Source organism: Anastrepha obliqua, chromosome 5 (assembly GCF_027943255.1).
Source record: "Anastrepha obliqua isolate idAnaObli1 chromosome 5, idAnaObli1_1.0, whole genome shotgun sequence".
Lineage (NCBI taxonomy): Eukaryota > Metazoa > Arthropoda > Insecta > Diptera > Tephritidae > Anastrepha > Anastrepha obliqua.
In genome coordinates this window covers 96,542,687-96,568,984 of record NC_072896.1, presented here as the reverse complement: position 1 = coordinate 96,568,984, position 26,298 = coordinate 96,542,687, and the positions used below count along the sequence as shown (strand labels likewise).

Sequence of the window (26,298 nt, the reverse complement as noted above, 5' to 3'; positions counted from 1 at the left end):
AAATAAAATTAAACCAGCACTTCGCTCAGAACAACCAGCTCCGTACACTTTTGAAATAAGCGCTCTTTACCCAACAATATTTATTATAAGAGGCTTATTTAATATTTATTGTATTTTATTCAGATTTTTTACCAACTATTTGAGCGAACCTACACATATTCGAGAGGTAAGTAGAATCGGTGAAAGGATTTTAATTTCTGAAAGGAAGTTTATATGTAGTTAAAAATAGTTAAAGTCAATAATAAAACCATCCACAGAAACACTAGAAGCATTAAAAAAAATTACATACACATACTTTATTTAAAAACAAAACGTACACAAGTTTCTAGGTATGTATGTAGATGTGCACCCACAAAGAGCAGCATACGTAGAGGCGCAACACCCAGTAATAGCATACATTAAAGCGAGAAAAATTTGAAAAAAAATTAAATACTTGTACAATAAGTGAATTCAGATTGGCCAAAATGCACAAAATTACAAACTAAATACATTTACAATTATTTTATCGCTGTATTTTGCAGAAGAAACAGCCTTACACGACAATTTGTATTTTGTTTTGCTTGTGTGTTTACGCATCGACAGTGGCGGCCAACCAGTTTAGGACAGCATGCGGGCCAAAGCGAAGAATAGCACGATGGCTGCAGCGATAGGAGCTGTGGCGCTGGAGCCGTTGCAGAGATTGCCAGTGCAAACATCGCACGACAACTGATTCACGAACGGCAAGGAGGGATCTGGCCGACAGCCGGATTGAGTGTTCGAGACATCACCAAAGTAGCAGGCGCGCACGATTTGTGGATGACCGGGCACTGAAATGTAAGAGACATGAAAAAGTGATGAGAAACGTTGTGGAATAATTAAAGATAATTTCAAAAGGCTAAATAAATTCACAACTAATGAGTTTTTAATGCGCGCAATTAATAAGTAAATAAACAGTGGAATTTGCTTGTAGTTGGCGCTGTACGCTTGCGTATGGCTGTGAACAAGTCAGCTTGGCGCAAAAGCTTGTTTTGCGAAATTATGATTACAATAAATAAATAACAAAAAAAGCAAGAAAAAATTGTTTAATGTGCTCACGCCTCAGTGCTTTCGGTACTACGAAATTTTATTACTCGTACGTACGTTTTGTTGACCTTGAAACCAGTTTTACGTGCGACATTATTTCACAGCCTAATGCTTTACGTAACGCTTGTAATTTTATATGCACTCAGGTAAGTATGTTTATTAGGCTGCATCAATCTCCATAAGAGAAAAATTGGTACTATTTTTTCAGGGATATTATAATACTTATCATATTAGTTTGGGGCGAAAGAAATCCATTATTTCACTACATCCATCTACCAAGAAAATAATGGATTTCTTTTTCCCCAGTTCATTACAGCCATCTACCGAGAAAATAGTGGATTTCTTTCTCCCCAAGCTAATAATTTAAGACTTCCTCCAAAATATTTAAAGATTATTAGGACTGACGCTGGCTGGCCTGCATTAAAAGTATCTTAAAAATGGCATTATTTTGAGTCTTTTGTTAAAATTTTTGAACATTTTTAGACAGATCTTTTAAGCTTAAGCTCTAATATCGTGATTTTTTCGGGAAAAATATTTTAAAAAACTAATTTTATTTATCAAAAACTCTATTTTTGTGGGTACTTTCAGTGCGGCGCACATAAATCTTAATATTTTTCCGAAATATTTGTCTGAAGTCTTAAAGTTTAAGGCATTTATAATTCCGGTGGAAAAACTGTACCTTTTCTTGGCGAGGCACACTAATGTATACATACTTGCCCTAACTGCTATTAATTCGTATCCTTACGATTGGTTATCATAGGTATACACTTTTTGGCAAAATGATAAACAAACCAATTTCTTTTTTTTTTATAAAAATACCAAAGAACACAAAGTTTCTAACTTTACACAAATTTTCCAAATTTTTTTTAATTTTCATTAAGACTTTCAACTTTTTACCAGAATTTTGAGAGTTTTTCTGGGTACGCAGGTTTATGACCCATTGAATCTTCTTTAATGTAACAAAGTGCAAGAGACAAGTGACTGCAAAATACCGATTATTGGCAGCTTTCATTTTTTGTTGACCATGCAAGACTTCTTCTATATAAAAAAATTGTACATGCAAAAATTGTACAAAGCAAGTAAAATCGGCAATGTTTCAGTGAGCTATAGAACTGCATACCCATAAAAATTCTAAAAACTCTGGTTAAAAAGTTGAATATTTTCATTAAATTTTATAGATGTTGAAAAATTTTGAAAATTTCTAAATATTTTTTAAAATTGTATGGAGAATTTCAATTTCCCTTATATAAGGTAATAGTTGTGGTACGATACTACAAAACTTATAAAAACAATTGTGGCGTGTTTAGAATTTTAAAACGTGGTGTACATGTGAAGAAGGCGACCTTGGTAGTCTAGCGTAAGGGCGCTAGCCTACGATCCCAGAGATTGTGAGTTCGAATTCCCCACGTGAAGCAAGGTCCACGCACTTTTCCAAATTTACCTACTTTCCCTCTTTCTAATAATTTTCCATCCCAAAAACGTTTTCAAACTCACTCCTCAAATCCAAGCTTATCCTTTGCATTGTGGCTGGTAAAATAAGCAAATACAAAGAAAAACACCCAGTTCAACATTGCATCGTGGCGACAGCAAAAGGAAGCGGGCATTACACATTGCATCCGTGGCGCCAGCAAAAGGAAGCGGGCATTACACATTGCATCAGTGGCGCCAGTAAGAGGAAGCGTGCAACCGCGGTAAAAGCGCAGACACATCAGCTTTAGCGAAGTCGTCAACCATCTGTGCGATCCTTCGGGCAGAAAAATGTAAAACACAGGACTGGTAGCGGCAAGCTAATCACCTACCCAGTCAGAAATCAAATAGTTTAACGTGAGCAACGCAAGACTAGCTTGTCCACGCCCTATGCTCCTGAAAGGAGTGAACAAGGAAACAAACAAAAAATATATGTGAAGAAATCGTGAGGCAAGAATTATTTGTGGTTAGTGTGAGTTACTTTGAGAAAGTGCTGGAGCCGCTGTTAAGCTATTTTCTTCTCAAACAGAATTTGACTATTACTTCTCTGAAGGTTTAAAAATATTATGAATATATATATTTTTTTTGGAGCATATTTTTTTTTTACTTTTTTAAATGCATATTCAAACAAGACCTGGTTAATTTTCATTGCGTTTGATTTATTAAAATGTTGTGTTGTTTCTATTAATCATAATGAAAAATATATGTAGTTTTTTATAACCCAGGAATTCGTAACTGATCATACATAAATGGTTATAATAAAAAAATACTGATTCTGACTGTTTTTAATTATTTTTTTTAGTACTGAATTATTTAAATTTAAATTTTAATTCACTGAAAGAAATAACAGCTGTTGTAGCTTTTTCAGTAGGGCAAACATAAACTATATTTATAAAGTTTAACTAAAAAACTGCAAGTAATTCATAAATAAAAAAAACCTCTAAGTGATTTATAAAAAAAAATCAGATTTATTTCTTTCGCGGAAAATTACAAATAATTCATAATAAAAAAAAATTACCGAAAAACCGATTTACCTAATAATTAAATTTCTTTCATTGAAAATTACAATTTATTCTTTATAACTAAAAAAATACGAATAAAAAATAAAAGTTATCTAAATAATTAATAAAAATATTCGTATTTGCTCACATTGGAACTATTTCTTTCATGGAAAATTGCAAATAATTCATAATAAAAAGTAAAAATTGTGGAAATTTTTTGTTGTTTTTTAATTATCAAAATAATTCATAAAAATAATCATATTTGCTGATATCTAATTTATTTTTTCATGGAAAATTAGAAATAATCCATTTAAAAAAATTACAAAATTTCCAAAAAAAAATATCTAAATAATTAATAAAACTAATCGAATTTGCTAACATCTGATATACTTCCCATAAAGAAAAATATAAAACATTCACAATAACAAAAAAAGAAAAAATCCCAAAAAGAAATAAATAAATAAAAAATTAATAGCAATAATCGTATTTGCTGATATCGGAGTTCTTTCTTTCATGGAAAATTGCTAATAATTCATATTAATAAAAAAAAATTACCAAAAAAATAATCTAGATAATTAATAGAAATAATCATATTTGCTAATAATATCAGATTTACTTCTTTAATGCAAAATTACAAATAATTCATAATAATAAAAAAGTACAAAAAAATGTACCAAAAAAAAAAAAATTAAAAACAATTAATAAAAATATTGGTATTTCTGATATCTGAATTATTTGTTTGAAAACTGAAAATAATTCAAAAAAAAAAAACAAAAATAATAATGAATAAACATATTAGTATTTCTAAGATCTGAATTATTTGTTTCATGGAAAATTGAAAATAATTCATAAAATACGAACAAAATCTTAAAAAAGACTGTACAAAAAAAATTATATAATAGATAATAATAAAAATAGCCGTATTTGCTCTGAATTATTTCTTTCCTAGAAAATTAAAAATAATCCATTAAAAAAAATGTACAACAAAAAAAGTGTAAATAATTAATAAAACTAATCGTATTTGGTGTTACCTGATTTATTTCTTAGATGGAAAATTATAAATATGATACTTCATTATATTATTATACCAAAAACAGTTATCAAAATAATTCATAAAAGTAATCGTATATTTCCATATCTAATTTTTAGTAGCAAACAATTTCTTTTCATAGCAAGGTAGGTACGTAGGTTGAGTGGCTGCCGCAACGACACACTTAGACCTTTCGCAGGTCCACTGTGATACCACTGAAGCTTATTCTTACCCTATGGGTTCCTTTTCAAGCCATCCGGTAGCTTTAATAAACGAGCAAAGCTTCGTTCGCGCTATGTCCGCTACCTCAGTTAAAAATGCCGTATCAAGAGTGCGCATCCTCCTCATAGGTAAACTTTCAGACTCACATAAAAGGTGTCTGACTGTTTTTTCTTCTTCTGTATTAAAGCAGCTTCTATAGAAATCGAAGTACGGGAGTCCTAACCTTCCAGCGTGGCTGCCTATTAAACAATGACCAGTTAATAAGCCTATAATTTTTCTTATGGCTTCTCTGCTATATCTAAACAAGATTTTCGATCGACCGCTGTTCCGTTTCGGCCATGTCTGTCTGCTCAGTTCGCATGTTATGAGGTTTTGCCAACTTGTATTTACCTTTTTGATGGTTTCTCTATCATAAGTAATTTGCTAGTGGCTATAGGCATAGGTATCAGCGTCTTATCCGGTTGGAGATCGAGCGTTGTACCGATTCGGGCAAGTTCATCTGCCTTGCAGTTCCCTGCTATATTTCTATGGCCTGGCACCCAAATAAGGTGCATTTTGTAGCACTTACATACGTCATTTAGAAGTTTAAAATATTCTAAGACTGTTTCTGACGAGTGTGTTTTAGATTCAAGCGCTTTGAATGCCCGAGTATATGAAGACTTCATTTGTGGATAATACTCTCGCATTTATTTCTGTAAGTCCCTCTTTTATGGCAGTGACTTCCGCCTGAAATACACTGCAATGATCAGGTAGGCAAAATAATTGGCATACTCCGAGTTTATCGGAGTAAACCCCTCCACCTACTTTGTTGTCTAGTTTTGAGTCATCTGTATAGATGTTTATATCATTTTTCCTAACAATAAGCACGTTATCCAATTCCTTTTTGGAAGGAAATACTGTGACGAAAGATTTATTTAAGTTGACATCCTTGGTCTTACAGAAATCCGTAGTATCAGGAATGCAGCGGAATTTTTCTAAAATTGAGGAGTCTCCTCTCTGGTTCGTTCTGAGTAGACTGATTTCTCTTAATCTGAAAGCTGCTTTGGCAGCTCTTTGCTTACCGAATTGCTTTATTGGTAATAGGTTAAGCATAGGGTGTAGGCCTAAGGGCCCCGCAGATGCAAAGACTGATCATTCTTTATACATGCACCACCATTGTTTTTTTAATATTTAACTTTTCTAAAACCGGCCACCATACTAGTATACCGTATGTTAGGATTGGTCTGACAATTGTATCTAATCTAAATCTTCAAACACTCTAAAACTCAAATTATTTCCGAAACTAAAGTGATTAGGGCAGAGATACGCTGCCGCCATTTTGTTTTTTCCTTCCACTGTTCTGCGGAGCTACATTTTCCACACTACCGTATAGATGTCTGAAGGTGTGCTTAACAAGTTTTGTTTTAGTAATTTACATACTTTCAAAACTTATTCTTTGTAATATTTAAATTAATCAAATTATATTAAATAAAAGATTTCTTTTATCAGCCGCATTCTAGTTTCCAACAGAAGCCTCATTTAATGTCAATCTGCGAGTTAGAAGCAAAATTTCGAATAAATTTATTCTGCACTGAAATCAGTTGATTACTTCATCGATACTCTCATATTTTTAAAAACACTTGCGTGCATAGTTATGAGGTCACTAATGTATATATATACGAGTATATGGGCATGAGGTAGACTCACATGATTTTTTTTGTCAGCATTTGCCGGCTGAGGCAAAGTGCGAGGAAATCTAAAGTCAAAATGAAAACAAATGGATGGGATTGTAGAAAACGAATGTTAGGTGGTTAGCCGGAGTATTGAGTGGCTGAATGAGTGGCGTTGCTAATGGGCATAAGCTCGCATAGAGGACGTATATATGTATGTATATATGAACAAATATGCAAAACAGCTACATATTATTCAAATTTTTTGAGCTTCAATAATTTTCTGTTTAAATTAAAATTGGAAAAGTTGATTTACTCTCATGCAAATTAGATAATATTTTCTCAAGGTTTTTACATACGGATGCCCATAGCTACGTATGTATTTGATGAGGCTGAACTGCAACTGAAAATGAAAATGCACTGCAAGTAAATACAATTTCACTAGCACAATTCCAAAAATGAAATAAGCAGTATTGAAAATAAATACAAATATTTTATATGTGCTTCATTACATTTAAAATGTTTTCGGCGGAAGCAAGCAATAATAAAAAAATAAAAAAACTCTGATTCTGCATGTCTTTAATTATTCTTCATTGTACTAAATTATTAAAAAAGAAATATTTTTCACTAAAAGAAATAATAGCTGTTATAGCTTTTTTCGGCAGGGCAAGAAAATATATTAATTTAAAGTTTAATGAAAAAATTACAAATAATTCATTAAAAAAACAAACAAAAAAATTTGGCGAATTTGGGAAAAAGTAATGAAAATAAGAAATAGTATTCGTGTTTGATATGCCCGTTATGCCTGTCATGGCTTGGAGGAGGCGGATAGCACTGAGCACTTTCTCTGTGAGTGTCCTGCCTTTGCTAGAGCGCGACTACGAGTTTTGGGTTCTGATGTCGGGAGAATGAGTAATATTCGTTCTCTAAAACTGGAGGATATTTACAGATTTGCCAAAGAATCTGGAAAATTCTAACAAGACTAACTATCTCTATCTCTGTCCCTATTCTTTCCTATCTCTTTCTCTGATACTTTTCTCCCTCCCTCCTTGACTATCTACCCCCTTTCCAGAGCTTTAAATACAATGGGCTTTTTAGCCTTGTTTTAGGAAAATCGGCCACCAAATCTCCTGGTGCTCCTTGGCTCGACCTCTTCAAATTCAATTCGTGTTTGATGATATCGGTTTTATTTCTTTAAAAATAAATAAAAATTTCAAAATTATGTTTAAAAAATATTCGGGCGAAGTTAGTGTAGAAAATCTTCTCTACTACTAGTTTTCTGCATTCCAAAAGGGAAAAATTTGAGTGTATGAAATACTGAGACTATTCTTTCAATAACTCAACTAAAACATGTAATAAAAATAAATAATAATAAAATAAAAATAATTAGAACCAAAATACGTATTGTACATCTTAACTTGAGCAAAAACTATTTCGGAACTCACAACAACGAATCTCGTAATTTCCGGGATTCAGAAAATTATCGCTGATTTAAATAAACGACTAGAGAACACCAAGTAAGAATTAATTTCATTTAGGGATATGGTTCATTGTTTAGGGATATGGTGCGGAAGCGCTGGTTGGATTCTGGAAGACTCACCACCTTAGCCAACCAACCAACCAAGGGATATGTGCAAGGTGACGCAAAATTAATCAACCAATTTTGTTTTTTAACACGTCTTTTACTAAATGAAAACAAAATGATTTTGAGTGATAAAAATCATTATTTTGACTTCTCTAAATTGGATGATTAATTTTGCGTCTCCTTGTATATGCATATTATGGCAAGACAATTTTTTTTGACAGACTCAAGCAGGTTCGGATTTTGGACAAAATTATAAGAAAAAAATCCAAATTTTAAGAGAAGGTTTACTGACTAAAGAAATAATGAAGTTAAAATCCAGATTAAGGGGTTATATACCTTGTGTTGGACTAAAAAATCGAAAATTTGTTTATGGTATATTCTAAAAGTACATCATCTTAAAAATATAAATTCAAAAAATCATAAAGATCGGAGTACTAGAACGAAAGTTACAGACCGTGGAAACGCGCGACCTTTCTTGGAACGAGAAGTGCAAGCAAAACTTTAGACGCGATTATCTCGAAGTCGTGTTTTTTTTTAAATTACCGTAGCGGTGATCATTATTTATCAAAAACTATAATATTTGACCGATTTGCATAAATTTTTTTTAATTATTCGGAGTTACAACCTCGTAAATCTGAACGGTTCAGTCTTTATGTATAAATATTTGCATAGTTCCCTGGAATTATTTTTTTTTTTTAATTTTTCAATCCCTCAAAAATCTTTTTTTTTTTTGGTGCAAAGCGGTTTTCATATCGAGAAAAGATTTTTTGGGTAAAAAAACCGTTCAGATTCACTAAAAAACATTTTTCTAATTACAATAATATTTCAGTTTTTTTGATTTCAGTTGAGCTGCTCATGCGCTACCGTGATCACCGCAAGCCTCTTCTAAAAAACGGCGTTTCGGGGAAGGGGTGATATCAACAATAAATAATAACATTTTTAAAAATAAAAACACCAAAATGTGTACTTCGAGAGTTGCCCTTCAGTATGATATATGCCTCATTTGAATAAAAGTTCTAAAACATGTTTAAAAAAAAAATTATGACAATCGTCCATTTTTTCGGGCTCAGAAGGTATATAACCCCTCAATATTAACTAAAGTACTATGAATGTTTTTTATTTTAATACAAACTTGTAGTTGAGGATTTTTTGCTAAGAAGAATGTGTTTTTGATAACCATTTTTTATTTAAAGAACCACAAGACAGTGTCACAAAGCAAATTATTATTTAAAATTGATTTTGAATGGTTTTTAATTTTATTTTTTTATATATATAAATCAAACTCAAACTTGCAAAAAACCAACAAAAAAACAATAAAATTTCGCAATATTTTAAAAATTTACTTTTATCTTTTTTCTACTCACAATTTTTTCCTTTTTAAATTAACAACGTTTTTATAATTATTGCAGTTTTAGATGCTTTTTACTTTCAATATGCGGTTAGGGGTAGTCAGAATTTTCAAAAAATTGGATATTTTTTTTGCGTTTTCTTAAATTATAATATTTTAAAAATATTGTGTGAAAATTTGAAGGGAATACGTCGAATACTTTTCGAGTTATTCAAGAATTAACAAAGGGCGCTCGGGCGGTCGAGAGGAAGTAGCTAGCAGCAGCCCCTATGAACGTCCATTTTGGTGTATATATAAGTATACCTAAACATGTATACTTCCTATTTATACCCTATTACATATATCTACAATTTCTAGGTAGTACAAGTAAAGTGCTGAAAAATATATTTTTTGTTACCAGTATGCATGTATGTAGTCGTTGCACTGAGCAATTTACTATAGGACGTGATTCTAGAAAGCTTTCAAGACAACTTCGGAGTTCTGAAAATATTAATAAGTCACGTTCAGTGAATAGAAAAAATGTGTTTTAATCCGAAAACAGCGAAATAATGAGTGCTGCCCGTATGAAGGTGGCAGATAAGCGCGCTAACGATAACAATCGAGGAGACAGAATGCTGCGTAGGCAACAGCAAATCGATGTTTTGTAAGGTGCTATGACGGCTAAAGAACTATTATATGGCCCAGGAATAGATGGCATAGCATAAGTAATAAATAATTCGTATAACTCTATATAAATCTATAGAAAAACTTTAAATGCATTTTTCGCAAAACTATGTTTTTTGAATTGGTGATCTCTGCAACTTAAAAACTGCTTGATAGATTTGAATAAAATTTATACTGCTTTTAAATAACATAAAAACTTAACAATTAAATTTGAAAAATTTTGAAAAATTAAAAAAAACAAACAGCTTCGATCAGGCACAAGATTATCTATAAATAAAACTAATTTCTCTTGTCCGATTGATTTTAGATGAAACTTCAAGGACTTGTGATGATCACCGCAGGGGACTTCTGGAGAAACGGACTGCACACATACAGCGATAACTTTTACAATTATTAATTTTTTTTTTTGAAATTTAGGTTAAGTCAAGTCGAAACATGATGTATTAATGCAATGTTTCTATTTTTGTAAAATAAAGCAATTGACTAGCAAAAAAAAAAAATTGGAAATCATTATTTCGTCATCGGGCCTCTGACTACCCCTAACCCCTTAAGAACAACATTTCGCAAAATTCAGTAGAAATAATCGTCCGAATGAGTCGGAAATTCAAAATTTGGTGAAAAAATTTCAAGAAACTGATTATGTTGAGGATAGAAAAAGGACTGGCAGACCGAAAACTTGTCATTCCGTTAAGAATATCACTGCTGTAGCGCAAAGTGTTGCTGATCAACCTTCAGCTACGATATCTTGACGTTCTCAACGGTCAGGCATTCATGAATTGACTGTTTGGCGGGCTTCTGACCACCCCTTAAAGACCGATTGCCACTTTTACCTACTTGCCGACCTTAGTTAGATACATAGCTTTTTTCACAATTTGTGATGTTCGAAATTGATTTTAGCGCTATACTCTAAGGGACTTTTTATCTCATAATTTTAAGTTAAATCCGAATCTGCTAGGAATGATGTCGGAAAAAATAGATCCATACAAATCGACCCACCCTAATGCATAAGTATATATTATTTTACCTAATGCTAGATATTACCCATTAAATGCTGTCCATCTATAACAATACAAACACGCATACAGTAGACATAATGTCATCGAACTCACTACACCCGCTCACAGCTGCAATTTTAGCCACTCAAGCTCATCATGATCTCATCTGCGAATGTACGAATGTCTAAATATAGTTATTACTAAAAGCTTAGATGAAGAATTGCCAAAAAGGGAAACTGATTTCAATTCTACTTTCGAATATATATGTATTTGCATGCATCTGTATGTGGCTACAAATATGATACAAGAAAGCAGATGATACTTTTTTTGTTTCGGACACAGGACTACAGATGCTGCTATTCTGTGAAAATGAAATTTTTGATTTTCCAAAAATTTAATGTTTCATCTCCAAGTAGTGGAAAGGAAAAACCCAAAGTTTATATGAAATGTTTGTATGAAAAAGTAAATATGAAATATGCAAGTGGATTTCATATTTAACAATTCTACTTATACACTTTCACTTTGCTTATTAAAAATAAAGATTCATGCGATTATAGTATTCAAAAGTTGCGTTGCCAATTCACCAATTTTAGACTTCACAATAAACATAAATTGTGCTAAAAGCAAACAGAGCTTGTGAAATGTAACATTTGCAATTTGAATTTACTGGGTGTGGAGAACTTAATAACAAATAGGGAAGAATATAGCTACAAATACCTAAATGTTGAGTATGAAAATGGGCTAAGTAAATTAATTAGTGGGCTAAAGTTTAACCAACGAAAGCACAAGTTCATAAGCGGACTCAGCATAAGGAAAGTCAAAAACCTTGGGTAAAGTTGGTATCATCTGATTCTTGTGAAGTCTGCGTTATTTAACTAATAATTTAAAAAAAAATCCTTTATTACAAAAAATAGCAACATTTTAATTGATTTGTTTCGTTAAAACTTTATAATAACTATATTATAAAAAAATAAATTTTAATCAAATTTTACGTAAGTGAAATTTGAGACGAATCCTAAGAAATGTGAAAGTATTTTAAGTAAATTTATACATACATACAACTACGCTTTATCTCATTAGTTGAGCTCTTCTCCTTTAGCTTCTGCAGTAATCCTCTTGAAGCTCCTGAATTTGTTTTTCACTCACAACATTTTCAATGTAGCCATTTTTGCAAAACTTTTTACTTGAATACACAGTAGAAAAAGTCTTGGCATGCATGGCCAATATTTTGCATATAAGCATCCCATATTTGCTATAAAATTCCCACTCACCAAGGCCAACTGTTTAGCAAAAAAATTGGAAATGGAACTATCTTCTTTCTTCTCACACGCATACAAATGTATGCCAAGAGACAGTATTTTATTATATCAGACCAAATGCAAGCAGCTAAGCCTTATTTTGGACAAATTGGCCCAAAATGTACATACACATACACACATAGATCTGGTATTTTCACACTTTCGCTTGACGTTTGCAAACTTTAATAGGTAAACTTAATAAATTCGTTGATGATATCAAAGTTTGTACTAAATTTTATATGTATGTATAAGGTGTGTATTAAAAATATGTATGTATATGTATATGTATATGTACATATATGTAGAATATGAATCGGCAATACGTATTTGTCGTACTTAATTAACCAAGCTTTAGGTCATACCATATTCGCCTTTGAAGATGAAGTGGCAGAGCTACTAAAAATACCATAGATGTATAAGCATGCACGAGTATGTATGTATGTATTTATATGCACACGCATGATAACTAATATATGCTGTACTTATTGCGTTAATTTTTATTAGTTCTAATTAAGAGATTCTTCCAACTACGTTCAGCCACTTTACTTTTATGCCGCAGTGGGCATCGAACCCAGGGCCATGTACATATGTAAATATGAATGTTAAAGAATCTATTTGGCTTTGTCTGCTTTTCTCGTGTTCTGTCTACGCATGGTAGACTAATTTCTTGAGGCGTTGTTAACGGCATTATTTAATTTTTTCTGGGGTAGCAATTTTTTTTTAGAGATGGAAATCGAGAAAATGATGCACTCGTAAGCAGGCATCGAAATATGATGTGCCTTCTGAATAAATATATTTTTTTTACTCTTAGTCTTAATAGTAATAATTTTACTATGCTTTAATTTTTCTTTGCTTTGCTATAAAAGTTATTGTGTTTGTAAATAAACCTATTAATTTTTATTAAATTATTATTTCTTCTTAAAACTAATATTTTATCACGAAATGAAGATGTGAAACAAAAAAAAACGGAGTATGAATTTTTAATAAAATTGTTTTTTAAGCTATTTAGTTTTATACAAATTATTACTTTGTCTTTAAGCTCATTCCTATAACCCCAAAATGAATCAAAGAGGGAGCCTCTAACTTCTAGAATGGTAGTTATGAGTTTTTGAAAGTTCACAGCCAACTAAAAATCATGGAATTCTAAAAATGTTGGGTCAATTTTCAAAAATAAAAAGATATTCGAATTCTCACCTCTTTCTTTTTGGTATAGAATCTTTAGAAAAATGTCATCCAAAGGGCTAATACGTTTTTTTTATAAATTTATTTACAAATTTGTATTAAATAATTTAGTACAAAATATTTTTAAATTAGTAGAAAAGTTGCAGCCAAATCGTTGGTACAATAATTTTGTATGTTATTTTTTTAAATCATTTTCAAATATTTATTATATTTAAATTATTTTTTTCAGCTCATTCATTAAACTTTGATTTGCTTCATTTTAAAAATAGACAAAAAATCCTCGAGTACTCATATTTTGATTTTCTATAAGAATTAGAGTAAATTTTTTTATCATTTTAACATTTTAACATTAAAGTTGTTATTTGTAAAGCTCATTTTTTAACCTTAAAATTGAAAAGTGAAGTGCCTAACACTTAGTCCGGGATTATTAATTTTTAAAAAAATTTGTTTAATTTTTATTTTTTCATTTTAATATTCTAGAGTTCTACAAGAGGAGTCATGATTTTTTACGATGCGTCGCCTAACCAAAATAACGAAATTCTCAAACTTTGATCCCACCATTTTACAAAAATTAAAAATTCTCTCGCACTCATTTCTTTCTTTCCGATATAAAATTGAAACAAATTGCTAATAATTATTATTAACTCATTTTAAAACTTTTAGAAAAACTATTTTTTGTAGTTAGGGTGAGGTTAATCCACTTAAACAATGAATAGGTTTCTTGTTAAGTCAAAAATACAAAATTCCCTCCACTCTCTTTCCAATATACAATTAGTAGCAAAATTTCAGTCAAATTGCAAGGAATTATTTTTTTGGTTATTATTATTTTTTAACTCATTTTCAAATTTGCCCATTCCTTGAGCTTCAAAATAAATATAAAAAGAAGTGTATCGCTTCTAGAATGCGGCCTTCGAATTTTTGAAAATGAGTTTCTTACCCAAAAATCACAAAATTCTCAAAATTTCATATCCTCTAAAAGCAAAAAAAAAATCACGAATGCTCATATTTTCCTTTTCCGTATAAAATCTTTAGAAAAATGTCAGCCAAATAGTTCGTAAGTTTTTTTATATTATTTTTTTAACTCATTTTCAACTTTGTGTTATCTAATTTGTTTAACCCATTTTCGGCAGCTGGTCGATTTTTCGACCACCAACTTCGGACTCCAATATCTCAGAAACTAAATGTAAATTTATTGATCAGTTTTCACAAGTTTTAAATTTGGAATTTAGTTAATTTCCAGAGCATAATTTTTTAAGAAAAAAAGGTTCAGGCAGATTTTTGTAAAAGAATGAAATTATCACTATTTTTACGTGCAGATGAAAAAATAATGAAAAACAAAAAAACAAATAATTGTTACTAATTTATTGTGAAGAGAAAAGATGAAATTAAGAGAATCAAAAAAGTAACATATCGATATTGCAATAATTTTTACTGTTTCATGGACGTAAACTTTAGTGGTCGAGAAATCGACCGCTGGCCAGGAACTGTCATGTAGGATAGAACAAAATCTAGCAATATTTTTTTCTTATTGAAAGAGATGGAAGTGATTATCTTTGTGGTATAGGAAAGGTACTACCCCTTCAGGGAAAATCACTACTAGTGAACCAAAATTCTAGTTCAGCACTAGTACCTTACCTCCAAAATCGAACCTGTCCTATATTGGATGGTACGGGACTATTAGAAAATACCTACAAATCGAACTAGTTCTCATTCGTCTAATATCGAACTAGGGCAGAACTATCCTAAAAGGGATGCAGCGGTGGAATGTTGGCATTCCGCTAAGATTTTTAGTTCTAGAGTTTTTCGCTTGAGTAAATCGGGTTTTGCCCGTCCCATATGGCGAAAACCCAGAGATTTTCAATACACAAGGACCGTAATAAATGTGGAAGCAATCAAATTGGAAGAAATGTTTTCTGAAATTGGTAAGCAATTAATCCTTTTTGTATACGTATATATAATTGCACTATTTTGTAGGCCCAAATCCCCCTATGATCTCTTTACATTGTTTTTTGATCACAAATATTACCACTTTCACAAAGGAGTATGCAAACCAACACAATGCTCCAATTAACATCACGCCAATCGAAATACGTAGGTTTATTGGAATATTGTACCTATCGGGGTACCATACTTTGGCACACATTGACCACTACTGGTCTGTTCGACCGGACATGGGAGTTCCAATTGTGAAGCAGGCTATGAGTCGTAATTGGTTTAAAAAAATTAAGCAGTTTTTCCATCTCGCTGACAACACGAATTTAAACGCAGCAGACCGTTTTGCGAAAGTTCGTCCTATTACTGACGCTCTCAACAAAAAGTTTATGTAGTTTGGAGTCTTTAGCCATAATCTCTCTATTGACGAACAGATGATTCCATACTTTGGACGCCACTCCTGCAAAATGTTTATCAAGGGAAAGCCAATCCGGTTTGGGTTGAAAACATGGTGCTTGTGATCTGAAAGTGGGTACTTATTTTCTAGTTCATTGTACGGGGGAGCAGCAACCCCTCACGATAAAACTATTGGTCTAGGCGCACAAACAGTCTTAGACTTGCTTGCCAATGTATCTGACCCCGAGTGCCACATCATTTTCTTTGATAATTTTTTTCTCTTCATACCGTCTAATGTGCCCTCTGAACGAACGTCGATTTTTTGCAACTGGTATTATTCGCGAAAATAGAATGGGCGATTCTCCTTAGAGAAATTTAAAAAAAGAAATACGAGGAACATTTGACCAACTACTTGATCATCAGCAAGAAATATTTACTGTTCGGTGGAATGATAATGCTGTAGTCAATGTTATAACTAATAACTCCACAGTCAATCCAATTATTAGCACTAAAAGATATTGTTCGGAAGAAAAAACAAACTATCACTATCCCGCAGCCAAAAGCTATTCAAGAGTATAATCATGGCATGGGTGGTGTGGATCTCCATGATAATGCGGTGGCAAAGTATAGAATAAAGTCACAACAGAATTATTGAATTACGACAAGGACGAGGACGAGTATGAAAACGAACATGGAGATGAAGGTCCATCGAACCTTCCTCGGATCAATGAAAGGCATGAGAAGCACTGAAAACAAATTTTGGCGGTGTAAATTTTGCAAGAAACATACTATTTTTACTTGCAAAAAGTGCAATATTCATTTACATATGTACTATATGTTTTGATGATTATCATAAAAATTTGTAAGCTGACTTTTCTATCAATAAAACAACAAAAAAATATTTGTATTTGAAATAAAATTAAATAAATTGACTTCGTGTGCTAAATTTTTTTCATAAATGTTGTATTTTTTTTTTAATATATTTGACGGTTTTTGGCCAGTGGTCGATTTTTCGACCAGTCCATATCTAAAACACCGATGGTCAGAATTTTTTTTTTTTTTTTAATTTTTCTTGATTATGGTCCTATAAGCACTGACTAAAAAGGAAATGGAAAAATTATGTCGAATTCTTGTAGCGGCCGAAGATGGGTTAACCTCGCTCTTTAACCTTCAAAATGAAACAGGTGTAGGTGTTTAGCTCCTAGAATGGGAGCTTTGCATTTCCTGAAAGAGTTTCTTCATCTGACTTTCAAAACTCAAGAGATTTATAAATTTAAACTGCATCGTATAAGTAGCTTCTACCAATATTATGATCTACGTCCTTGTAGATGCGAGTTCTTTTCAAAGCTCTTTCCCACAATCTCTGTTTGTTCATCGAGCTCACAGTTGACAGAAGTACATCTGTGTTAGTATTCCACAGCCTCCTATTTATTTTCAGGTTTTTATATGTAACAGAGTTCTTTTCGTTGTAATTTTTATAATTTAGGCACTGCATATTAAACACAAAAGCGGCTCAAAAAACTTGAGAAAAAATTTCCATAAAAAAGATACTCGTATACTCGTACATACGCATATGAATGTGAAGAAGATTAGCTCGCAATTTCTTACAACAAATCGATTTTCGTAACTATGGGAAATATAATAAATGAATAAATAAACGATATATCGTATGACAATAGACACATACATTCATATGGTACATTACACAGTGTTTATTTACAAAATAACTGCGCGATTAAGAATATTTCTGAAATGATACAAAAACCGGTTGGGGATTTCCGCTCGACTGCGAGCTTCGCTTAAAAGTTAAAGCGCAATAGCGGGCAAAACACGTACAACTTCATACCGAATAGACACACATACATACATATGTATACTTTAGTAAATTAATATGCTAGTATGTACATATGTATGTATGTAAAATGTATATGAACGTGCAGAAAATTAAGAGAAAAACTACAGGTATGCATGACATCATTGACATATTTGCTTGTAGTTAGAAATGTAGGAGCTTACTTATGTAAGTAAAAATAGTGATATACATATATACATATGTATATATTATATATGTACTAATATGAATGTACATATGTACAGTTACGTACAAAAAAAATGTTAAGTGCTTGTAGTGGGCAAGCAACGAGTGGAACTTTTAGCTATTCAGTATTATTTTTATGACAAAATGGATATAAAATTATAAAAAACTAAATAACTTTTAACACAGGGATGGGGTCTTGTATAGAGTTCTGCGCAGGGATATACATTTTTTAGATTTTTTAATTTGTTTGTATTTTTTATTTTATTTCAATGTTTTGTTTTTAATATATTATATATATATATATATATATATATATGGGGCATTCTTCGCCAACCGGACACCCCCATCTGCCCAGAACAGTTTTTATAAAAAAAATTTTTCCCTATGCCGAAATAAAAGCTTATGTCATGTACTTTAATTTGTCATGTGGCACTTTTTAAATATTCAAGATGGACGACGAATATTGACAAATATGTTGGAAAACACCAAAAAAAAATGAAGTAGTTTGTTAAGAAAAGTAGAGAGAGAGATTCTGGTGCAACGTTCGACTGTTTCATTAACAGCACTAGTTCTTGATGTATTTCACATGTCAAACGGTACAGAAATAATTTGAACAAATTATAGAAAAGTCTAAACGAATAAACTATTAAAAATAAATCTGTCAAACAGTTCTTTTTAGAACTATTATCGTCTAAAAAATGTCGGGAAAATCGATAAGAGATCGATGCATTAATCCCTTTAGAAAAGTAGGTCCATCTTGAATATTTAAAAAGTGCCACATGACAAATTAAAGTACATGACATAAGCTTTTATTTCGGCATAGGGAAAAATTGTTTTTATAAAAACTGTTCTGGGCAGATGGGGGTGTCCGGTTGGCGAAGAATGCCCCATATATATATATATATCGTTGTTGTAGTTGTTTGTTTTTTGTTGTGCATTACCCAAACTACGTTTAAAATTATACTGCCGTGCCCCCGTTAAGGTATATCATTACTTCGGGTGCATCAGCGGTTTTTTAGACCAACATCTATGAGTCAATTGACCCCAGATTGTTTTGAGGCCAGCAGGTATACAACTTAACGGAAAACTTTTTAGTTTATTTAGTTTAATCTACAAACGCTCCGGCTCTGAAAGTATTCAATTGGAGTATCAGCTGGTGATAGCAGATAAAAAGGAAAGCCTCCTCTGCGTTGCAAACATCAGGTGGAGAAGGACTTGGCCTCACTTGGCCTGATGTAACCAACTGGCGCCGGTTAGCACGAGAAAGAAACAACTTGCGCGCTTTGTTCAAATCAAGCAGCCAATCAAGAAGAAGAAGAAGAATGGTTGTCATACTCGTCGTATGCGACAGACGCTGATATTGATTAGAGTGCAGTCTATCGCTTCCATCCAAAAAAAAACAAGAATACCTTGGTCATCGCTTGCATTGAAGTTGATTTTTTCCACCGATCAACTTTTTAGTTTAACAGTAAAGTAAGTCATTAAGCGGCCTTTTTCTGGCAACAACAGTTTTTCAACAATTTTTCTACAACGACAACATTCCAGCGCTTTTATATGCCGGATCATGACAGATCTCCGATATGTTTCTTACGGTAAAATCTGCATTAAGAAGAACAGGATTTGTGGCCGATAGAGCTGTAAGGAAGAAAGTGGTATGCATCCTGAAGGAAAGAAAGAAAGCATTGTGCATCTGAAAGGGCTGATAGAAGAATAAGACATACAGCACTATTTCGCTTAATGGAAGATTCATATAGGGCGTTGTACTAATAAAAAAATGTTTATATTAAGGTGATAATATTTACTTAGGAAAATTAAGGAAAAGAGTTAGAAATGTTCTTATTTTACTTATTAATTAAAAAAATGTTCAAATAAATATGAAATAAAATCTTAAAAACACGAAAATACTTATTTCGCTTATTAATTAAAAAAAAATTTTAAAATAAATATGAAACAAATTCTTAAAATCACGAAAATGATTGCTACTCATATTTACTGTTTTGCTTATCCTCTGCAAAGTTCAAATATTCTACCCGAAACTGTATATTTATTAGATGTACACATTCGCACACCTTGAGCGCAGCCATAAAAATGCTAACCGAAAGTTGGTATTATATTAAAACACTTTCAGTTTTATTAGCCCCGGAGAAATTATGTCACTGAATGAGTAAACAAAGTACAACAACTGCGTTCACATAAAGTGCAACTGCTTTCTTTTTCTCTTACTAATCAAATATTTATTACTTACCATCGAGGACCTTCTTCATGCAGCCGGTGGCATTAACGTTGAATAGGTTCTGGAGGAAGCGTGGCGGGGAGACGCGTGCACAATCGAATTTCATATCATCGCTCGCTTCGAATTTCTCACCACATTTTGGATGAGTGGCTGAGTCACAGAGGTAGCACTGGATGGCGAATGCTGTAATGTGGCGGAGAGAGAGAGTGAAACGATTTAATTATTATTAAAAACTAAGTGGTTGTGGCTGTATTTGATTTCGATTTTTTTTTGTTTGGTTTTTTGTAGTTAGAAACTTCTAAAGTTTTGTTAATCGAATTCATTTTACTGAACTGTTTTACTGTTGTTTTAAATTGTGGTTAAATCTTAATATATTCTCAGTATGAGTTGTAATATAATTTTTATATTACATTTTTTGATTATATTATTATTTTTGCATGCAATTTTTATTATTATTAATAATTTCGTAATATATAATTCTTCTTTTCATTTCATGCAATTATTTTTTTTTTTCAAGTTGGATATTTATGCATCTCAATATAAGCAATTTAAGAAGTAAATTACGATAAATTTGATGAGGTTTGTCAGACGGAGTTTGACTATAAAGTCGGTTTTGGCGGCAACTGTAAAAAGCCAAAAGTATGCATTTCGGCTTGTTTTCCTAATTACTGTGGCATATTTCAGGCTGAAATTCTAGCCATTAATGGGAGAAGTCCAAATTTCTGAGAGAAGTCTATATCTACTCTGATAGCTAAGCGGCGATAAAATCTCTTGGTGGGATTGTCAATAATCAATTCATTTATCGTAAATGCTGGGCATCTCTTAACGAGATGACGGAATATTTTCGTATAGTGACATTCCAGGAAATTGTAAGGCGGATAAATCACCACTCGTCTACCTCTTGGTATAGAGTTTGTAGGTATACCCCTCTCAACCCATAAACTGCGTGGTGCAAGTAGCATTTCACTTCAGCCAACTCAATTTGGGTGGATAGTCTGACATGCAATGCTACAAAAAGTATTTGCCTAAACTGGGATGTAAGCCGCTCAAGGGCATTACTTAATCGGTCAAGGAAAAATTTCTCTATGTTATAGTAATTGTTTTGATCACAGACCATTAACTCCTAGGCCGGCATGCTTAACGAACAAAGTACCTCCCTTCGACAATTGCAGAAGCAGCAAGAATGAGGAGGAAGAAGAACATGCCGGACACATGTGTGGCATGCCACTAGATTTAAATACTTTAGCTCATCGTTCTTGCGTTATACTGATGACCTTAGGGATATGAGTGGAAGCCAGATAAATGGATTTGCACTTAAAATAAAATTATTTAACGAGGAGAAGAAGGTAAATTACTACTGTGGTATCACAAAGAATCGGCAAGGGTCGAAATGAGTTGGTTTAAAGACCGACTACCACTCTTAACTACCTACATACCTAGATGGAGCATACGTGGCATAGCAGAATGCTCAACAAACAGGTGGTAGAAAATTTTATTTGAAAAACTACTATAATAATCGAACTGCCAAATGAGGTGGACTTCCGCTATAACAAAAAAAATGTTTGGCGCTGCCACCTAAATTTTTTTTTTGAAAGTTCTTATTGCATTTTCGTGGTAAACATTTTTTCTTGATGCTAAAACCCAAATTTTTTTTTTAATTTTTTTGGTGCTGCCCTCTAAATTTTTTTTCGAAAATTCTTATTGCATTCCCTGGTAAATTTTTTTCTTGATCCTACGACCTAACATTTTTTTTTTAATTTTTTTGATGCTTCCACCTAAATTTTGTTTTGAAAATTCTTATTGCATTTCCATGGTAAACATTTTTTTTCTGGATGCTGCAACCTAATTTTTTTTTTAATTTTTTTGGTGCTGCCACCAAAACTTTTTTTTTAATTTTGACTTCATTCCCGTAGTAATTTTTGTTTCTTTATACTTTCTTTTAACTCTTATGACATTCCCGAGGTAACAATTTTTTTTATTCATGCTAGCCAAAACATTTTTTTTTTTAATTATCAGTGCAAGTTGCCCTAAATTTGTTTTGGGGTATGTTTCTTTACGCAAGTCTTTACTATAGTAACACAAGTGAAAGGTCCGAAGATCATAAACACCTTCGAAATGGCAGGACTAGGACGACTAGGATGGTTGCTATTGCGGAAAAGCATTTCATAGATACACATTTTTCTATTTAGTTATTTGATGGCACACAACTCTTGAATAAGTTGAGGAAAATTGAGGGATTGAGCACAGTAAAAGCTTACACTTTTTCTTACTAACCTGCTTGTTTGCTAAGCGTAAATTTACACACAGGGAACTAGAAATGGTGAATGACTGCGCAACCGTGTACCGATTCGAGCGACCACTGAAACGGTATCTGATGGCAAATTACCACATCATAATTAAAGTCCATTCACGCCAAGGGATTATTTGAACATCTTTATTTGTCTAAACATGGCTACGTTCTTTGAGTGAAAGTGCACGAAAAAGCGGTATTAAATTAACTACTACAGTCAACACGAATGGGAGTGTCAATGCGCACTGGCACTAAGAGCGAACATTTAAACTCGTTTGGTATAGAAAAATGTGTTATAATAGGTGTCAGGTTTCCACCTCTTTTACTTTATTAATATTTACATTATGCAGTCGAATAACAGTGGAGTAGTTTTTAACAAGTGAAACTCATTTATAGAAAATGCTGATTAAACAGAAACGAGCGTGCAAAGCTAACATTAAGACGAACATGTGAATGTGAATGTGAACTGTGAAGCTTATTATGGAGTTCTAGACTTGAAATAAAGACTTGAAAAGAAGCTCAGACCGACATTTAAAATGAGATATTATTGTATTTTCAATGCATTTTTATTACAAATTTTCAGATTGTACGAGCTATAGTGTGCAAATTTCAGCCATCAAATTCACTATGGGATGTTTCTGTTCCAGTGCTTTAAAGGACCAGTTTAAGTATACCGAAAACATAACCAGTCCGTCGATTATGGGGCGCTTACAGGATTTGAGACCACTTAGTTCACATTGCGGTGAGTTTTACGTAATAGAGAACTTGAGCTACAGGCTTACAAGCTTAAATCAACTCAAAAAGTATAACTTCTTGAACATTTGAGTACAGAAAATTCTACGCTTCAATTCTATGAGCTCTGTTAAAGTTGTGCTAAATTTTTATTGAAAACTCCTTTACTTTTGTCTTATTTTTGGATAGGATTAAATTCTTAACGTCGTTAATTCTTTCTTTATTTTGCTTTTATTTTAATTGAAATATTTTGAATAATGATTTCAGGCTATTATATTTATTTATATATATTTATTATTGTAATTCATTTGAAATACAGTGTTTTATGGTGCCATATTTCACAAAAATTGCGATATCAAAAATTTAGTGAAGAAAAATTTAGTTGTTATGCACTTAGTTAATATATTTCTGAGACTTAAACTAACTTCTAGAAAGAATGAATTTATGAAGAAATAATTAAAAAAAACAAAAATAACTAATAGATGGAAAAAACATTATTTAATTTTAAATTGTTTCGTATTACTTTAGTTTATTCTATTTCATTTTATTTAATATTAATTTATTTTATCTAATTTAGCTCTACATTAGGTTATAATATTATATTTTATTTAAACTTAACTTGTTTCATTTTATATTAGCTTATTCTTTTTCAATTTATTTAATTTTATTTACTTTTATTTGATTTAATTTTATTCTATATTAATTTATTATATTTTACTTAATTAAATTTTATTTATTTAATTTGATTTTTTTATTTAATTTATTTTTTTATTTGATTTTACTCTATTTTATTTTCTTCCTTTTATTTAATTTTGCTTTATTTAATTCTAGTTAAATTCATTTTGATTTATTCTATTTAATTTTATTTTATTTTAATTTATTTTGTTTTATTTTTATTTTGTTTCATTTTGTTCTACATTAATTTAATATATTTAATTTAATTTAGATCTATTTTATTTTCATCCCATTTTTCTTATTTTTTATACATTTTCTTAATTTAATTTAATTTAATTTTAGTTTATTTCATTTTATTCTATTTCCTTTTACTCTATTGTATTTCATTCTTTTTCTTTTTATTTATAAAATTATTTTTATTAAAAAAATTCTTAGAACTCACCTGAGCAGGCAACACTGGCAATCACGGCAAAAGCCAATAACGATTTAACTGCAGAAACCATTTTGTTTGTTTTGTAATTTGAATTGGTGGGTTTGATTCAAAAATTTGAACTGCATCGTTGGAAAACGTTGAGCGTTTGTATGGAAAATAAATAACAAAAACAAATTAATATATTTAAATTGCATAAATATATAATATATATATATAATATGTATGCATGTAAATGTAACTCAAAATAGCTTGAATGTTACTTTCCAAAAAATTTTGCAATAATTTTAATGTTAAAAAAAAATTTAACTCAAAGACCTTATAAAGGAGCATTTTATAAAAAAATTAAAAACGCTTCACCAATTCCTAGAGTTCCAATTTGGAGCCACATAGAGCAAAAACACTGGAAAAGCATTTGTATGTAATCTCTAAAACATCTACTTTTAAAAGTTTTCAATTTTTTTGCTAAAATATTGTTTGCCATTTACAAAAAGGCAGCTTTTTAACAAAACGATATTTTCCCATTAATAATAATAATAAGTAAAATTAGTTTTTCTCACAATATTTAGATTTGACATTTTAAAATTTATAATTTTTTAAATTTATAATTTTTTTAAATCAATAATTTTTTAAAATTAAAGTATTTTCTTGAATTTTATGTTATTATTTAATTCATCAGTATTTTGTACGAAAAAATTCGAACACTTCGTTTCTCCAAAACGAACAAAATTACTTTTCCTTTCAACGTAAAATTGGAAAAATTATAAATGAAAAGAAAAACATGAAAAATTGCACAAAATTCCTCGGAAAGCACTTTAAATTTTTTTTAAATAAAATTGTATTTACATATATATTTTTTTTATAAAACTGCAAAACACAACACTTCCTTTGCGCTAACCTGAGAGAATGATGCGTAGCAGACGTCTTGTAAGTAGCACGATACGGGCGCAACTGTGGCGGGCGTGGACACCCAAACACCGAACTGGATTAGTGACTAACTTGTCACATACAAACTGTATAAACCACACATACGCACACACACACACTCACAGTGTGGCAAATATACTCATACTCACAAATAGTAATGTTGTCATTCAAAGAAAAGCGCTACGCTTCAATGAATGCCGGTCTGATGCTCACTTTTGTTTTGAGTGAAATCAGCCACAAAACAAAACACAAAAAAAAAAAAAAACACAGCTGCCCAACCCAATGAACTTTCTCTCCCTACCCCCACAATAGAAGATATACACATATACGTATATGCATAAAGTAGGTGTAAGAGCACGTACCGAGTGTCATCACGTACATAGCAAGTGAATTGTTGCATCGCCATTTATTTGTGCAGTACAAAAATAAAAATAAAAACAAAAGTAGAAATAGAAACAAAATTTACTTATTCGTTGTTTATTATTAGGTTATTTCGTTGCTATTTTGAATTAAAAATATAAAAAAATCTTCAATGGCACTCATCTCTGGCGTTCACTCAATTCACGCTGAGCAATAGTTTGAGTGCAAAAGTGTAGCTGCTTTGGTGCTTGCACGACACCCCAACGGCCCCGTTTTTCGTGCGCTCCATCACTGCTTTGTTTTGAGTGCATATTTCTTTCATATCACTTTTTAAGATGATGTCAGCTGGTGTGCTGGTGTTAATTTTTGTTTTTCTTTGCATCTACGCTGTCGCTCTGGCTGAAGCATTTTTTTTGTGTCGATTGTTGTGAACAACTTTGGCTGCACTTTGGTATTCAAGTCGAATATTTCTGCGTTTTACTTTGAGAATTTTCGTAACAATTTTCAAACAAGTTGTGCCAGTTTTTTTCTTGATTTTTATTTGTATATGTATGTACATGCATATGTATGCATGGTTAATGTTATTTTCATTTATGAGGCAATGCTTATTAGGCGTACCGATAGGAAAATGATTACACCGCAGTGCGAGTATTACTGGGTTAGTGTTAGCCACACATTTCTGAGAAGCTTTAGCGTCGTAGTAACATGCAATGACAATTACAAATAATTTCAGTGGAGAACTTAGTAGAAGCTACTTTTATTTATAAGTATATTCAAGTGAAA

General features: G+C 31.6%; 1 protein-coding gene across 1 annotated transcript; it reads right to left on the bottom strand.

The window, feature by feature from the left end:
• Window positions 1–271: 271 nt before the first annotated feature.
• LOC129248365 (uncharacterized) lies at window positions 272–25,229 on the bottom strand. The gene is made up of 4 exons (XM_054887890.1): window positions 25,127–25,229; window positions 24,241–24,350; window positions 20,114–20,284; window positions 272–806 (listed from the first exon to the last, which is right to left on the bottom strand). The coding sequence occupies exons 2-4, from the start codon at window positions 24,299–24,301 to the stop codon at window positions 598–600; spliced, it is 441 nt and encodes a 146-aa protein (XP_054743865.1). The 5' UTR covers window positions 24,302–24,350; window positions 25,127–25,229; the 3' UTR covers window positions 272–597.
• Between the last annotated feature and the right edge of the window lie 1,069 nt (window positions 25,230–26,298).